The 17,680-nt window shown below is 41.4% G+C and overlaps 1 protein-coding gene and 1 long non-coding RNA gene across 3 annotated transcripts in view; one reads left to right on the top strand and one right to left on the bottom strand.

The window, feature by feature from the left end:
- Window positions 1-860, bottom strand: part of LOC148884470 (uncharacterized) — an 8,612-nt gene extending 7,752 nt beyond the window's left edge. Inside the window, exon 1 of the long non-coding RNA XR_016118336.1 lies at window positions 521-860. This is a non-coding gene — a long non-coding RNA (uncharacterized LOC148884470). The remainder of the gene's footprint in view (window positions 1-520) is intronic.
- zbtb7c (zinc finger and BTB domain containing 7C) overlaps window positions 1-16,169 on the top strand; it is an 18,094-nt gene extending 1,925 nt beyond the window's left edge. Inside the window, exons 1-4 of one of the 2 annotated variants that reach the window (XM_089021150.1) lie at window positions 5,008-5,548; window positions 10,637-11,289; window positions 12,517-13,169; window positions 14,210-16,169. In XM_089021150.1, the coding sequence (XP_088877276.1) occupies window positions 10,645-11,289; window positions 12,517-13,169; window positions 14,210-14,696 (1,785 nt within the window). In that variant the 5' untranslated portion in view covers window positions 5,008-5,548; window positions 10,637-10,644 and the 3' untranslated portion in view covers window positions 14,697-16,169. Of the gene's footprint in view, window positions 1-5,007; window positions 5,549-10,636; window positions 11,290-12,516; window positions 13,170-14,209 lie in introns of those variants that run through there. The other variant, XM_089021149.1, reaches the window with a different exon arrangement.
- Window positions 16,170-17,680: the final 1,511 nt, after the last annotated feature.

The following is a 17,680-nucleotide window of genomic DNA, read 5'->3' as shown; positions in this document are numbered from 1 at the left end:
CAACCTTTTTTCCATATTTAAGGCGCAACAATATTATCTAAATAACAAAAAGTGCCACAGGAGATGCTCGGGTTACGCATTACTTCTACTTCAGCAGGAAATGGAGTTGGTGGCTGCTGACAGTAGTTGTAGCTCAATATTATGTCACATATAAGGCCCAGGGTAATCGTTTTGAAGATAATTCACGCTTTTTGGCTGCACCTTTTAAACCGTAAAATACAGTAATTTGTTCTTAAGATGTTTTCTAAATTCGTGGGTGTGCCTTATACTCCGGTGCGCCTTATGCGCTGCAAAATAGGGTAATAATATTTATTTTCGTACTTGCCTGCCTTGTTAAGAACTGTAGTATTTTATTTGTTTGTATTTTAATCACATTAGTAAGTTACATTCTTTTTAAACAGTGAGTCGACCTTCGCGTAGAAAACAACAATGACGAAAAGGGAGGCATAAAAGCAAGCATGATTTCATAATGCTCTATAGAAGAAAGCCGTGTTGGTGAATAAAAGTGGGTGCCACTCACTTGAGAAGAGAGGGAGTGAGCGTGTGTGTAGGATGGCCTCGCTCGGCCTCGACCACGACGCATGCCTCGATCCTCCCACTTGAGCTCCTCCGCCAGCTCCAGTTAGCATTTTAGCATTCTCACCAATACCTGAAATGTGGGTAGGTAACAAATCAGCGTCAACAATAAGCTGCTGCTTCTAACAAGAACTTCACCAAGACCTCCTAAATAAAAAGATAGGAAGCATAGCTGGTCAGCAGTAGTACGAATATGCCAGCACTGTTTTTGATTTGGGAAGAATGTTGGTGCCATTTGACTGTGATTGCTCGACAGCTCTAGGGCAATTGTGGTTTTTTGCGCCTGTAATGGGCAGCATTTTCACAGGTCGGTGCTGTTTGACAGTCTGTGGCTGGATGGATGCATGGCTTGATGAGCCCGCGATGAGAAGAAAGGAGTGTCAGCGCAGAGCGCCGATGCGTATGTGGATCTGTCGCGGCTTGGAATTGAAGCGGATTTATGTGGGATAGGAGATGTGAGACAATCTCCGTCAATGGATGCTACAGATGTGTGTTTGCTTTCAACATTTTGCTCATAGCAGACGTGCACATTTCACCATGACGTCTCTGATCCACTGGTGAAAAGGACGCTTTTGTCCTCTCTTCTTTCATCTAGAACTGCTTCGTAACAGAGGGTGCAGAAAGTGCTTAGATTGAATGACTGTTTATGACTTTTGTGTTGTGTCATTATTTGTTTTTTTTTGTTTGTTTTTTTGTTTTGACGTCAAGATACTGCTGCGAAATTGGCTGCCTTTACAACAGGTCCTGTATTTTGTATTTCTACTTCTTACTTTCCTCTCCTCTTACTTTTATCACTTTCCTGCTGTGAAATGTAAATTTCTCCACTGTGATACCAATAAAAGTTAATCCATCTATCCATTTCAAATTTAATCAAAACAAAATAATCATGTAGTGCCAATTCATGCAGACAAAAATATTTCTTTTATTTTCTTAAAACTACAAATGCAAAGGAAAAAGATGAGTATGTGTATTAAACCTAACTTTGCGATCTACTTATGTAGTTATCGGGATTTGTTTAATTTCATGAAATTGATTTCTTAGATCACAAAATTCATTTTTTTTCTTATCTTGTATAAGAAAATTTAGAATCTGAATCAGAAAACCTTTATTCGTCCCACAATGGGGAAATGTGCAGTCCACAGCAGCAATTTGAAAGGAGAAAGGGAGGGGTGAAATGATAGAAAAACAAGATATTCTAAGCATAGTAAAATTAAAATGTCAACTGTATACTGTAAATGTGCAAAACCGTTTCATAAAAAACTGTACATAGTGCAAGTATCAAGAAAGGCATATTGATAGATGTAGCTGTATTACATCAACCCATATTTACAGTACAAATTAATATATTTCTTAGTGATTAATCATCAATTCAAATCTGCATGCCTTTCTTGTTGAAGAGTACTCTAATCCTCCTTTCAATGGCGCCTTTATGCAAACCAACTTGCGCTTGGGCCACAACATATTTCGCTTCACAGGTTTTGTGGCTTGAGTAGCGAGCTAATTAGTTCATAAGTTCATACACTCATAAAAAAGCAGGCTTAGGCAGAGGTAATTTGTGGCTTACACACGGGTTAATTGCTCGAAAAGAAAGGCCGTTCATTTCCCACTGCCCGTGTGTATCTTACTGCAATGTGGTTGTATTGATTCCCTGTAAACCTAATTTTAAATCAAAACATCCTTGGTGGTGGGAATGAACAGAGGGGTGAACGGTGCATCCGGTGCAATTAATGGCATTTGGCGGACATTTTGTTTGATTTATTGACCATTTACTTGATATACAATATTTGTGTTTTAACGTGTGTAAGTTTGGTGACAGGCATGTGTCTGGCCTGCCTTACAGCCTGACTGCTTTTAATTAGGAGGTGGCATGGTGCCTCAGGGCTCTCCTGATGACATGTCCACACACACACACACACACACACACACACACACACACACACACACACACACACACACACACACACACACACACACACACACACACACACACACACACACACACACACACACACACACACACACACACACACACACACACACACACACACACACACACACACACACACACACACACACACACACACACACACACACTACCTGAAGGCAGACAGAGGCTGTCTCACTATGACAAAATCTGGTCCTCATTAGGACTCATTCAACATTTAGCCACACAAGCACACAATTGCAGCAAACTAAGCCAAAGAAAAAGTGAAAATGCACCAGCGATATTTTCACTGGAGTCTTATGATATCTGCTTCGATTCGTTATTCTTGCTTATGCAGTAAAATAGTTGTATGAGCTGAACAAAGAAAATCATGCGTTTGGTGTCAAGGCTACAAACAAGAAATAAGCAGTCTATCTCAGCCTGAGCTCCTTGCGTGATAATAACAATGGTAGACGTATGTCATTTACGTCTGACCTCTTTTCCTGTTTTGCAGCAATTTGATTGGTCAGCGTCAAAGTAACACACAGGTCGACGGTGCCATTAAAACCTTCAAGCTTGTGTCGGTCCATAAGAAGGCGCAGGTGCCACTTAAGGCGCGAGAATAGCCAGGACATCTTATGTTGTTCTTCTGGCCGTCTGGCCTGCTAGCAGTTAGTGGCTAACCCTCCGTTTATATATACTGGATGCCAGTGTGAGCTGGCCGCAACAGTGTCAGTCAGTGGGAGCGTGGGGCTTTGTCATGGTGGGGAAGTGGGATCGCCGTCTTGTGTGTGTGTGTGTGTGTGTGTGTGTGTGTGTGTGTGTGTGTGTGTGTGTGTGTGTGTGTGTGTGTGTGTGTGTGTGTGTGTGTGTGTGTGCGTGCGTGCGGGCCAGCTGGACCATGGTCACACAGCGTCAGTGCTGTTGGACACAAAGAAATACTTCAGCCATGTTCACATTTGCCAGTTTTGTTACAGATCAAACACACTCTGCTGCCAGAACTTTTGATAGCGTGCTTTGATTCATCAATTGTCCAACATACCACCTGGCCCAATTTAAACTCCTAATCACACACCTAACCCTTAACGATAACCGCAATCCAATTTTCTGGGTAACAGGTGCACAGGTGAACACACCAAAGCACTTCTGCCACCTGCTGGAAACTAACAGACACAGAATCAGGACACCCTCGCCTGCCATTTAGAACTGTTTTAGGTAGTCTGAAATGGAATGTAGTGTTTCACACTAATTTGGCAAGTGTGTCTGTGAACTGTAACAGAAAACGACTCCAAGCAATTACATTGCGGTCTCGCCAATTCACAAACAGGCCGAATGCAGTCCAGTTCTTGTGACCAAATTGTGAGGTGCATCAGGGGTTGAGCAGCGCCGTGAGCGATCTTACACATGCTAAACAAGACTTGCTCAAACAACTAAATGAAAATGTGCCCTTTGGGCAAAATAGGACCCACGGACTGTCAATAATTCTTATACCATAACTAACCTTCAATAATAATAATAATAATAATAATAATAATAATAATAATAATAATAATAATAATAATATTGGGAATGATGATAATAATATGAACGGTGATGATGATAATAATATGAACGGTGACTATAGTAATGGTGATTATAGTAATGATAATAATAATAATAACAATAATAATAACAATAATAATAATAATAATAATAATAATAATAATAATAATGGTAATAATAAATATAATGTGATAACAATAATGATGACTATAATATAATATAATATAATATAATATAATATAATATAATATAATATAATATAATATAATAAGATTAATATTAATAATTAAAAATATTATGATTAATAATAATAATAATAACAATGATAATAACGATACTAATTATATTAATAACGATAATAACAATAATAATTATAATACAGTAAAGTCTCGTTATATCGATATTCAAGGGAGTCCGAAAACATATCGATATAACCGGGACTATCGATATATCCGACCCTGTTTGCATGTAATTTTCTCCGTGCGTGCATAGAAATAGTATCGATATAACCGGGACTATCGATATATCCGATATCGATATAACGAGACTTTACTGTAATGAAAATGATGATAATAATAATAGCGATAGTAATAATGGTGATAACAATAATAACAATATAAATAATAATAATGATAATAATAATAACAAAATAAAAAAATAATAATAACAATAATAATAATAATAATAATAATAATAAATGTCCAATCTCTGGCTCCAATGTTGAAAAACTCAACATAACACTTAATGTTTTTGTCTTTCTCATGTAACATTGTGATGAAAAAATAAAACTAAACAAATCCAAAAAGTAGTTTTAAATTATAGTTGCTGGCAAAGCTGCCAATAGAAAAGGCTAAATAGTATTCCCCGAGTCTCTCCTTCTTTCCTTCTCTTTTTTTTCTTTTCCCTTCCCTCCGTCCACCTCCCTCCATCTCCCCAAGCAACCCCTCGGAGTTCCTCTGCCCCCGGTCCCCTCGAACACGACTAAAAATTCATTTTTGTCTGACCTAAATCAGAGGGTGTCTGCGCCATGGGGCTTATTACACGGTGCAGATACACTTGTGTTGTGGAGGAGGATGGGGTATTATTATCTTTCAGCTACCCACCCTGCTATAAAAACTAGCGGTGCGACATCTCCGCAGCGCAGTGCTGCTGCCCGGCCCTCCCCTCCCTTTCCTCAGAGCTCCTTTCGCACAGACACACACACAGATACACATTCATACACACACAACCAGAGTCCCTTGCTTGCCTTCACACACTCTTAACACATTCACTCACTCACAGACCCAACAACCTGCGCTAAGCAGCGGATTGACATTTGGAATCTCCTCGCTGGCTTATTATTTTTTCTTTTATTATTGTTGTTTTACATTTTTATGAATGGGAGATTTGGTTGATTCAAAGACCGATTGATTGATTGACAGTCAAAAAGGGGGAAATGCTCAGAGGTCACGCAAGGGCCGCCAGAAGTTCATACTAGTCAAGACTGTGGACAAAAAGACAATCAAGGTAGGTGCTTCACAGAAAAACATTGTCTTTCTGGTTTTTTTCGAGTGTGTTTGTGAGATAGTTGGTGTGAGCAAGCGTGTTGAAGAACACGTGTGCGCATCTGGTTTTTAGAGAAGTCTGTTCAGCCTTGGGTTGACAGAGGTTTGATTTTGTTGGCATTTTTTTTCATATTTTTTTCTGTAATTACTTGAATAGTATGTACATTTAATGTTTTGTTATTATTATTATTTTTCATAATGATTTTTGGCTGTTATGATTGTAGTTTTATTGTCACTGAGCCACATTTGAAACCAATTCAGCCTAATGTTATAATAACGCAACACTTGATTATCTTTCAAAGCAGAGTGAAATGTGCAAAAGGGTTAAAAGTGGCACACGTGGTGACCGTTGACCTTTTTGAATTGTTTACTTGTAGCATGTAACGACTGTTTACGGGCTCTTGTTTAACACGCAGTTATTCTACAGCAAGAAAAAAAAGTCTATCCGTGATTTCACTAGAATGTTTTGGCTCTCTCAAAAGCCCTCTGAGTGATGCAGACGAGTCAAATGCAAGTGAAGCTTGGCTTCAATTAAAAAGTAGTTGTAGTAAAGCGTAAACTTATACTTTTACACATAACTGTGCTGTGACTGACAGCAATTTGTTCACAATTTGAGTCTCCCGTGTGCACAGACAACATCCACAGCAGCTCAAATGTTCTTTTTAATAAGGTGGGGGCGACAAAGGGGGGCTGACAACAAATTTGTTTGGCCAGTGGCCGTCAACTTTTGCCTCGTAATGAATGATTCCCCACCACTAGCTTGACAGTGTTTTCAGCCAAAATGAGCATCTGCTTGTGACATGGGTGGACGATATGTGGGGCCTGGCTGCCCAGTGTCAGGACCTTGCGGTGGTGATGAGTCGAGCGTGGAGGAGGAAAAGGTGGAGGTGACACTCTGGCGGACGTGAGGGGGTCGCCTCAACGAGTTGGATAGACTGTCACAGAGAAGCTCACTCTCTGTGTTGCGTTTGGGGGCAAGTAAGGCAGTGCCCCACCACAGTCAAAAACCTTAACGGCAAAAGCAAAATGACTACAGAAAGTGCTTAGCTTAATTAGCGTAGCATCTGAGTTCCAGCTGACTGTCTATGTCGTTTATCTGCTGTGTTGTGTCCTCGGTTGAGCCCCCCACTCATGCCCTTGGGGAACAGTGGCTGTTTTTTTAGCGATTGGGGCATCTATGATTGTGGTGCTCGATTTCTAAGTGGCCACATCAAGCAAGATTGGATTACAATGAGATACAAAATACTATGTTTAATTTATCCGCAATGAGCTCAAACAGACTGTGTTGCGGATAAAATGAGGGATTATGTTCATGCTAATTGCTAAGATATCCTAAACATAATAATAACATGATAATTTAATCGCAGAATGAAATGAGTACAGGTTTAACAAAACATTGATTGGAACTGAGTTAAAGTGGAGAGCAGCTAACTTTGAAGAGCGAAGTAAAGGTTCTAAAAATTCCACTGCAGTGGAAAAATAATAAATAAATACATATCCATACATATCAATAAATAAATTTTACTTTCGGCTTTTCCCTTCAGAGGTCGCCACAGGGAATGTCTTCCATCTACAAATATAAATAAATAAATAAAGGTAACTTCTAAAAGACTATGCATCTATTTCAAAACGTTTACATTGAAATTGATTTTGGCTTGCAAATTTATAGACAACTAAAAATGCTTCAAAGTGAATTGACGAAATTAAAATGTGTTGTTGATATAAAAAAAGCAGATTAGTTCTTTTAATTGAGTATTTAGTCCTATTTTTATTTGTCCAATGAAAACACTTAATGGAAAACTTTTATATGTTTATGTATTATATTTAGAAAATATTTTTCATTCATTGAAGGTGCACCTTTTATATGGAAAAGTTTGAAAATACACAATTCATGGGAGTGCACCTTACACTCCGGTGCGCCTTCTACACAGGAAAATACGGTACTTGCATGAACCCACAAAAAATATCATCGTAAAATTCAAATGTTCTCACTCAAAATTGCTACACAAAGAGAAAAAAATACTACATACATGAGCCTTGAATATGCAATTTAAAATTCATTTTATGGCATTGCATAACACGTGAAACGAGTTTCAGTTCTTGTCAGGTTTCGTTGTACAATTTTAATTGATCCCAATTAAATCTGGCGGGCAACAGGAAGGACTGAGAATGCAGACAGCCTTTGGACAAAATATATTTATATAATTTGACATAATGTAATTGATAGTAAGTTAAAAATGACTGAGTCCACCATCTTGAAGTAAAAAAAAAAACAATGTGACACAACACAAAAGACACACGCAGTCTTCAATCTTAAGCACTTTTTGCACCCTCTTTGTTGCATGAAGCAGTTCTAGATGAAAGAGGGGAGGATCAAAGCCTCATTTTCATCAGTGGATCAGGGACGTCATGGTGGAATGTGCATGTCTGCTACAGGCTGTAACAAGCTAAGTTTTGAAAGCAAATACGAAGAGGTCGCCTCCATTGATGAAAAGAGATTGTCTCACATCTCCTGTCCCACGTAAATCCGCTTCAATTCCAAGCCGCGGCTAATTTTCATCGGCTAATGATGTTGTTGATTGACATTCTATTAAAGAATGTCGGCAGGCAAGAGAATCCATTCGCATTATATGTTTAATACAGAGTTGTAATTAAACAAGTCGAGTCGTCGCCCTGGCGGCTAAAAGCCAAACAAAGGCGTTTGGCCAAAGAAACGTTGTCGAAACCCTCCCCACCCTGCTGTATGACTATGTGGCACATGCTCCTTAGATCCTCACCAAGTTGTAATTAGGGGCTGGCCACTGCGAGCCAGAGCAGGCATGCAGTGGGAGCACGTGTACCATCATTTAAGGATTGAGGGTGGGGTGGGGTGCGGTGGGGTGTGGGGGGTCAGCATGTGAGGATGGACTCAGAGCAAACAAAATGACAGAGGATCGCGCCTCCCAGTCGGGCTTGGCTGGCTCTGACTTTTTATTGTTTGCCTTGGCGGGGGCCTCACAGGGTGGGGCCCCTCCTCTGCTATTTGTGCAACCTGTTAGGGAACTTTTCACAGCACCATTTACCCACGCTTTCACTTTTTAATAGAGGTCGACGCACACATGCTTGACATACGGTTGGACAAAATTAATGGGTTTGTTGTCTCCTCTCAGAATGGGGGGTAGGGGACAGGGCGGCTCATACGGGTTAACTGTGGCCACTCTGAGTTTTTTGATACCAAATCCACACAGCCTGTCCATTGTGACAGACTATGAAAATCAGACAGGTGACAGCAATAGTACCATATTTTCCGGGGCATAAGGCGCATCGGAGTAGAAGGCGCACCCCCAAGGAATGGTGTATTTTCAAACATTTTCCATGTACAAGGCCCACCGGAGTATAAGGCGCACCTTTAATGAATGAAAAAGGTTTTCCAAATATTATATATGAATATATAAAAGTTTTCCAAATATAAATGACACCACATTATAAGGCACTACAGTAGAAGCTGGGGTTACACACTATGTGTTCTACAGGGGAAATAGAGTCGGTGGCTGCTGACAGTAGTTTCAAGACCTGTTGCGGCTCAATGTTACTTCACATATAAGGTGCACCTGCGTATAAGTCGGAGGGTCATCTTTTGAAGAAAATGAAAGCTTTTGGGTGCGCCATATACACTGTAAAATACAGTAGTTAACTTTTTATTTGCATGACTATTAAAATGATCAGTAATGGACACTGTTCCTAAACGAATAATTGAAATCAAGTTTGTTTGCTAGCTCCACATTTCAACGTGTGTGTGTGTGTGGACAAGGTGTGTTAGCAGAGATAACAGTTGATATATTAAATCTATCATATCGTGTCTTGTCATTGGACAGTTGCTCTTTGGTTATACTTTTTCCCACGGGGTGTTTGCACAGACGTGAGGGCTTGTATCCTGTTGAGCCACGTCCTCTGCGGACCTGTTAATGACTCGATCAATGGCAGCAACGTAACAATTACTGTATTTCCTAGCAACAAGACAATAAACAAAAATGGAGGTGTGCGGCTACAGGATAACGGAGGGATTATTTGATTATTTTTGCCCAAGAACAAATAATGGAGCATTTCCTGACCAATTTTGCATCAGCTACCAAATAACAGTTAGTGAGCAGGTCAGAGCAACACCTCATCTCATACGAGAAAGTGTGAGAAAAAGTGATGGCCAAGCATTTTGTGTCAGGATGTGATAATCTTGAAAACCATCTGACCTCTTTTGTGGTTCCTCCATCACTTAGTGCTAATCAAATGGGTCATCTAACTTTTTAAAGTCATTCGAATCTATGAAGCAAAGATTGTTATGATTGGCAAAAGTCTTGTTCTCTCAGTCCAAGGCAAGTGCACGTGGCTGTCTGTGGCGGAAACAAGCACAAACGCGTAATTTGATTGGTTATGGTACTCTAAATTCTTATTAATTACTGATTTTCATTTTTGGATAAATCATGGCGGGGACATTTAGAGCCCACTTGATACTCTGATGTTTGAAAAAGAAGAGTCTTAGTACTTCACGTGGAAGTATTGACATTCATGAACTTCATCTTAAGTTGTTCGCTGACATTCCCGAATTTATTCGGGAATTGAAAAGTGTGATGTTGAGCGCCATTCGCGAATTTGTTTGGGTTTTGTTTTTTTCTTGTGGGGGGTTCCGATGAAGCGCTGGCCATGGCATTTTTTGTTCTTTTTCACAAGGGGCCAGCATTTCCCTTTTTTTCCACGTTAGTGCTTTGTTCCAGCTTCCGCTGTTGTTGAAGCACTACATAAACCCATATGTATGCATTGCATTGTATTTTGGACAGCCGCCCTCATTTCAAGCTTATATAACTCCAGACCCAAGTAAAAACTCAATATTCTGAGTGTCCTGCAATTTGAGTGACAATGACAAAAACCCTAGCACTGGAGTAGACACATTTGTACACATCCTCTGGCAGTGAATGAGTTACGACGAAGCTTTATCTTCTGATATCTTGCGGATTGATCATGTATCGCTTTTCTGTATGAAAGGCTCACATTGCTTTCTTCTGGTTCCTACCCAAAGCGCGCAGGATGGTCCACCACAGAGAAGAAGAGCGCATCGGAATCCCCTTCCCGAATCACAGCAGCGATGTCCTGTGCAGCCTCAACGAGCAGCGGCGTACCGGTCTCCTCTGCGACGTGGTTCTCATCGTGCGTGACCAGGAGTATCGGAGCCATCGCTCTGTGCTGGCCGCGTGCAGCCACTACTTCAAGAAGCTCTTCACAGTGGCCAACTGCGAGGACGGGCACCACCGCCACGCCGGCGCTGCCATGCCTTCCACGGCCATCTATGAAATTGATTTTGTGGCCCCTGAGTCACTCACGGCCATCTTGGAGTTTGCCTACACGTCCACACTGACAGTGACGGCATCCAATGTTGGCGAGATCCTGAACGCGGCGCAAATGCTGGAGATTCCCTGCATTATTAACGTGTGCCTGGAGATCATGGACAGCGGCGGGGGCCGGGGAGGTGGGTCTGGAAGGAGGGAGGAAGAAGAAGTAGATGAAGACGAGGAAGAAGAGGAACAGGAAAACGGGTCGAGGAACAATGAACAGGAGGACGATGATGACAGGTCATCGGAGAGCAGGGGGGAACCACTGGGGATGGACGAGTCGTCACCGCCCAGCACCTCCACTTATCAGGAGCGGTCGCCTGACAGTGTGCATGCAAAACAGGTAGGCCTCAGCCAAGGGTCTGATTGACTTTTCCCTTGAAAATACAATACAATACATATTGATATATAGCACTTTTACAACATCTGAAGCTGTAACAAAGTGCTTAACATGGACAGCAATCCTATACAGGAAATAAAGCAGTCAAAAAGATTGTAGAAAGCACCAGGGAGTAAAACTAAGATCAAGTCTGAATCATGCGGAGTTCAATCCTAAAGAGTACAAGTGAGTTTTGAGGCGGGCAGCAAGGGGACATGCCGAATGTTCAGTGGCAGCTCATTCCAGAGAGTGGGACCAGCATCGGAAAAGGCTTGATCCCCTCTGAGCCGCCGTTTAGTTTTTGGCACAACTAATAATGTCTGGTGTCTGGTCAGCAGACCAGAGGCGTCGGGAAGGTGTGTAGGGGTGGATGAGCTCGGACAGGTAAGGAGGAACGAGGCCATTTAAAGATTTGAAGACAAATAATAAGATATTCAAAAGAACTCTAAAATGTATAGGGAGCCAGTGAAAGGATGCCAGCGTAGGAGTTATGTGCTCCCTTTTATGAGCATCAGTCAAGAGGCGAGCAGCAGCATTCTGGACCAGTTGGAGACTCTTCATGGAGGATTGTCTGACTCCAAAGTAAAGCGACCTAAAATGACCGTAAACGAGCCGAACTCTGACAAAGGCATGAATTAGTGCTTCAAGGTGCTCATGTGAAAGGAAAGGTTTTATTTTAGATGAAACAAACTGGATTCAACAAGAGCACCAATTTGTGGGTCAAGTTTCAAGTCACTCTCCAGTTTAAGACCCAAGTTTTAGACCGTTGACTTCAAATAAGGAGCCAGGGGTCCCAAGTCTATTGGATGAGATGTACATGGGACTTTGGGACCAAACAGTATCACTTTTGTCTTATTTTCATTGAAGTTCAAGAAGTTTTATGCCTTCCAGGTTGTGATTTCCACCAGGCAGGATAAAAGTGGACTTAACAAGAAAGTGTATTTTTTGCTCAGTGGGACATAGATCTGACAGTCATCTGCATAGCAGTGGAAGGAAATATCATGATGGAACTCAATGCGAGCAGGTATCGTGGGAACAACATAGGCCCCAAAATTGAGCCCTGCGGAACACCACATGACATAGGGGCAGTACCTGACTCAGAGCAGCCAAGGCGAACACAAAAGAAAAGCTAATTGTTGTAACTTCAAAGATGGTGCTTGAGCTGACTGTTTTCATCTGACCTTGTTGCAGGAGAATCTGGAGAACCGCACCCTGAAGGACTTTTCCATCGAGTCGCTCCTCCAAGACGGCCTGTACCCCCGCATGTCAGCTCTGGATAGGAGGGCCAGTTTTTCATCCCTGATGCCTGGTTTCTACCCCTCCATGTGGGCCGCCGACTTCCCAGCATTTCCCAAGCATTTCCTGGAACACGGGCTTCATCAGCACTCTCGCACGAGAGATGGCTCCCCAAGGGTCCCGATATCTGACGCCCACCCACCCGGGCCACTCAATCTGGCAGTGAAGCAAGAGATCATCAAAGAGGAAATGAAAGAAGAAGTGCTGCCAGGTCTGCTCCATGGCAACTTCCTCAAGGAGTTTGTTAGCTCGGGGCTGTGTGGTGTAGCTACCGGGCCCATGCCCCCGTCAGACCACTCCCTGGGCGTCGTCAAGAACGAGCCTGATTTCCGCACATATCTGAGCTTCCTGAACTCAGCATCTCACATTGGGGCACTCTTCCCTCCCTGGCAGCTTGAGGAGGAGAGGAAGGTCAAGCCCAAGTCTTCACAGCAGTGTCCCATCTGTAACAAAATTATCCAGGGGGCTGGGAAGCTGCCGCGACACATGAGGACACACACAGGGGAGAAACCGTACATGTGCACCATTTGTGAGGTGCGCTTCACCAGGTGAGTGCAGCCCCACTCCTTTCACTCTTTCAGCTTTTATTCCGGAATTGAAAATCATGATATGGAGCACCATCCCCGAATTTGTTCGGGTTTTGTTTTTTTCTTGCGGGGAGCTGCGTTTAAAGCTTCCACTGGCAATGTTTTTCCCTCCCACAAGGGGGCAAAATTTGCCTTTTGAACAACCGCCCCCACTTCAATTGCAGATAACTAAAGCCAAATAAGAGTCGAAGATTTCTTAAGCTGTATTGAATGTGTATGCAGTCCTAAAACTCAATATTGTGTGGGTCCTGCAATTTGAGTCAAAATGACAAAAACCGGCACTGGAGTGGACACATTTTTGCACATCGTCTGTAATGAATGAATGAGTTAATGGCGGTGTAAAAGCCCCCTTTACTATTCACAGAACCAATCAATGAACAGAATCATTGCATTTTTCTACGGTTAAGGGTGGTTACCTGACAAAAGGGTGCTCCCCTCCAAAAAATTAATGCCCTTACAACTAATTATGTAACAAACGGAACTGAACCACCATTGCTGTAATTTATCAAAGAGCCCAAAAGGATAGCGGAAAATGAAGCAGCCACCTTTCAGATAACCCACCAGGCTAAGAATCATCTCAAGACCAAGATTTCAAATGTGCGGAAACCCCCAACTGCTAATTTATCAGCGGGTGATGTCACAACCACCCACGGCTAAGATACACTTTCCAGCAACCAAACCCAACCTGACATTCAACACTCTCTTCAATTTTTGTATAATGGATGTCTTTATCCTATTAGTACAAGTTCTCTAACATTGAATCAAAAATGGATTTAAATGGTATCAAAAGGATCATAATAAGATTTATTGTCTGACTTTTTGGGGGTTTCGATCACAGTGGTCAAAATATGGAACGTTAAATTCTGTACGACAACTCGTATTGATCCCATTTTGTTTTGGTAACTTTCACACAGAACAACGACAAAGGAAGAAAGATTTTTTTTAAGTGTCATCGTAGCGAATTATTTTTAACACTGTGTGTTTTTTGTCCCACCATGCAGACAGGACAAGTTGAAGATTCACATGAGGAAGCACACGGGCGAGCGTCCGTACATCTGCCTGCACTGCAACTCCAAATTTGTGCACAATTACGATCTGAAGAACCACTTACGCATTCATACTGGCGTACGACCCTATCAGTGCGAGCATTGCTACAAAAGTTTCACACGCTCCGACCACCTTCATCGCCACCTCAAAAGGCAAAGCTGCCGGGTGTCCCGCCCACGACGGGGCCGCAAACCAACCGCCTGGCGCTCTGTGCCCACTGCCGGCTATTTGTGCCCGCCCAACCCCGCAGGTGTGCTAGATGGGAACAGGTTTAAGTCATACCAGAACATTGAGGAGAAGGATGCGGCAGAGCGGCAGCGAGGGGTTTTTGCCTTCGCATTGGACGACGCACTGGCCCGCTCGCCCTTTTACACGGCTGCCTCGGACCCCTGGACTGTCAGGCTGGATCGGGCTCCGCCCATCCCTGAATCTGCCACATGAACATCGTGGGCATAGAAAGACAAACAATAAAAATCATTGAACTTTCTCACTTTTCAATTTCTATTTTTTTATTTTGTTTTGGCAGGAGAATAAAAACACATCCTGTGAGTGTTTACATGCAATTTGGAAGTGCTTGTTGCAATTGCAATTACAATTAATGAGAGGTTGCACAGTGTATGAGTGTTTAGCATGGCTTTGGCCTTCCTGTGTGTACAAGACTGAAGATTCCTCCTACATTCCAAAAATGTATTTGTTAGGTTATTGAAAACTTTATGTGTGAATCTGAGTGTGAATGGCGGTTTGTCTGTTTGTTTTTTTAATGTGCCCAGCGATTGGTTGATGACCCTTTTTAGATATACTCACAAATCTAAATAGAATAAGCACTATAGAACAGGTATGAGAGTTGGAATGGGGGGGGGGGGGTGGGCATTATGTTTTATCAATGCGAACTTGGGGACCATCTAGAAGAGCCACATACTCGTTCCAGATGTAGGACAAAAATGTTTGCCCAAAATTAGTAATTTATTCATTATTTTCCCCCACAGCGCTGAGAAATCTAAACAAACTGTAGATGAACATACGTAAAGCGTTTCCACAAAAAAAAAAAAAAAAAAAAAAAACGGTTTTGGCTTCATCGAAGACTATAAATTGTCTCTAAGTGTAAATGAAACGCGTGTCTGTCTGTCTGGTGTATAAGTGGCTGGCTAATAATGGCATCCAAAGTCATTTGGAATATTTAAACTCACTCACGAGCAGAAACAGTTCTGATATGCCCTTAAAGGGAATATGCATTGATTCGATCATTGTTCAATATGTTCAGGAAATCAGAAATTATTAGTGATAAACATTAAAGTTACATAATATTTACGTATAAGGGCAATTGTATCTATAATAATTGAAGCATCTTAAATGGGAACAACCCTCTTTTCCACTGCACTATTGTACATAGTACATTCAAAAAGGCAGGTAAAGCTTCCAAAGACTTTGATGCTACATCGATGAAACACAAATCATTGTTTGCTCAATTAAATGTCATACATCTCCAACAATGACTTCTTTTGATGTCATTTGACTTGATATGGAGGTTAAATACTATTTTTGTTTTTGTACGTTTGTATTTTTGTGTGCGTGTGTATGTGTGCGTGTGTGTGGTATTTATGCATATTTAAATAAATGAGCCATGGCTATATTTTGCAAAATCTTTTATAAAGACATATGTTGAATCTTGTGTGAGAGTCTTATTTCAACATCACATTTTTCATTAGGAATAAAATATAGGAGTATAGGAATAAAATGGTCATCGGCACAGCAAGTTTATTCCCTGTTGCTGCTAAGATCTTTAAAATGTTTACCATGCAATACAATACACACTGATTTATGTAGTGCTTTAACAAAAGCTCTTAAAACGCTTACATGGACAACTATCATATACATGAAATAAAGCAGTCACAAAGATATGTTTGAGATCAGATTTTCATATCAGAAAACGAAACACAAAAATAAATTGAAAATACATTTAATTAATACGTTTATTTAAACGTCAAGGTTTTGTGTTTACAGTTTGCGTATTCGGGTTAACGCTTTTCTTCAAACTTCAGCTGCAATTCTCATCTGTGCCACAGGGTGGCGCTAAAATGTTAGATATTACAGCCCTGATATTTGCCTCAAAATGTTCATTGGCTTTCTGCGTTCTGGTCTGCTGTTTGATTTTGTTCGAAACTTGTTAGTGTACTTTCGCTCTTGTTTTTCCAGGCTTGTTGTTTAGAAATAGTTTCCTGCGCCAAGTCCTTAAAGAGCGTGTCCAACTTGAAGCACATTGTTCTCTTTCACTTCCTACGAGGATGTGCAATTGTGCATCAACGTGTAACACACACACACACGCACACACACACACACGCACGCACACACACACGCACACACACACACACACACACACTTCATTAATACGTTGACGCAAATATTTTTAAAATATTAAATTGCATATTTCAATATTGTTCTTTTTTCTACCATATTCTACCATAGATTTTTTCCCTACAAACATGGGTATGAACAGCATCATCGCTTCCATTAAAGCTAAAAGCACATTGTCAATAATAGTTGACACAATAAAAATGGAGACTGTTTAATCAATGCCTTATCTTGTGTTATCCTCTGGTGTCGGGTCACTTAGCAACGTCCTAAGACAAACTCCGGGAAACCCAGTCAGGCCAGGAAAATCACTGATGATAAATGTCATGTCAATCCTGTCCACAATATCATAAATAAAACCTTTTATACTGCAGTCACAGGTCCTCCTCCTTGTGTTTAATCATGTTAAAACGGTTTTCTAGCTCACTTACGCTGCATCGGAGTAATTTACTGGCTGATGAGCACCTTTATTGATTCCAATACAAACAGGAAGGGAACGGATTGTGTTTCAGTCGGTCAGCTCTGAGCCATCACAACATAAAATGATTCATTGAATAGATTTTTTTTATACTTGATTAATAAAATGTGTTTTTGTTTCATTTCATACAAATTTTAACTCGGATTACATCAGAGTTGACAATAATTCTGTTTACTCGTTTTACTACAAACTAATGACTCAGTTGTTTGAACGAGCTGTGTGTAAACTTTGATCCTTGCTTGGCCATGCATCTTTCTCGATATTAAAGACAAGTAGTGGAGATGACTTCACATCGATATGACTAGCATTAATGGGTCTTAAGGAGAAATACACTAAAGCCTGCTCAGAAGTACGCTCATGATGACACACACACACACACACACACACACACACACACACACACACACACACACACACACACACACACACACACACACACACACACGCGCGCGCGCGCTTGCGCGCGCGCACACACACGCACACGCACACACACACACACGCAAGCTTCTGTAGTTGCACTTAAGCCAAAGAAAAGCAAAGTACTCTATGCTAATGCAATTTATCAGCTCAAGACTCCACGACATTCATTTTTGCTGAA

This window comes from Hippocampus bargibanti, linkage group LG18 (assembly GCF_051943395.1).
Source record: "Hippocampus bargibanti isolate YZ-2025 linkage group LG18, ASM5194339v1, whole genome shotgun sequence".
Taxonomy (NCBI): Eukaryota; Metazoa; Chordata; class Actinopteri; order Syngnathiformes; family Syngnathidae; genus Hippocampus; species Hippocampus bargibanti.
This window is presented reverse-complemented; position numbering and strand designations above follow the sequence as displayed.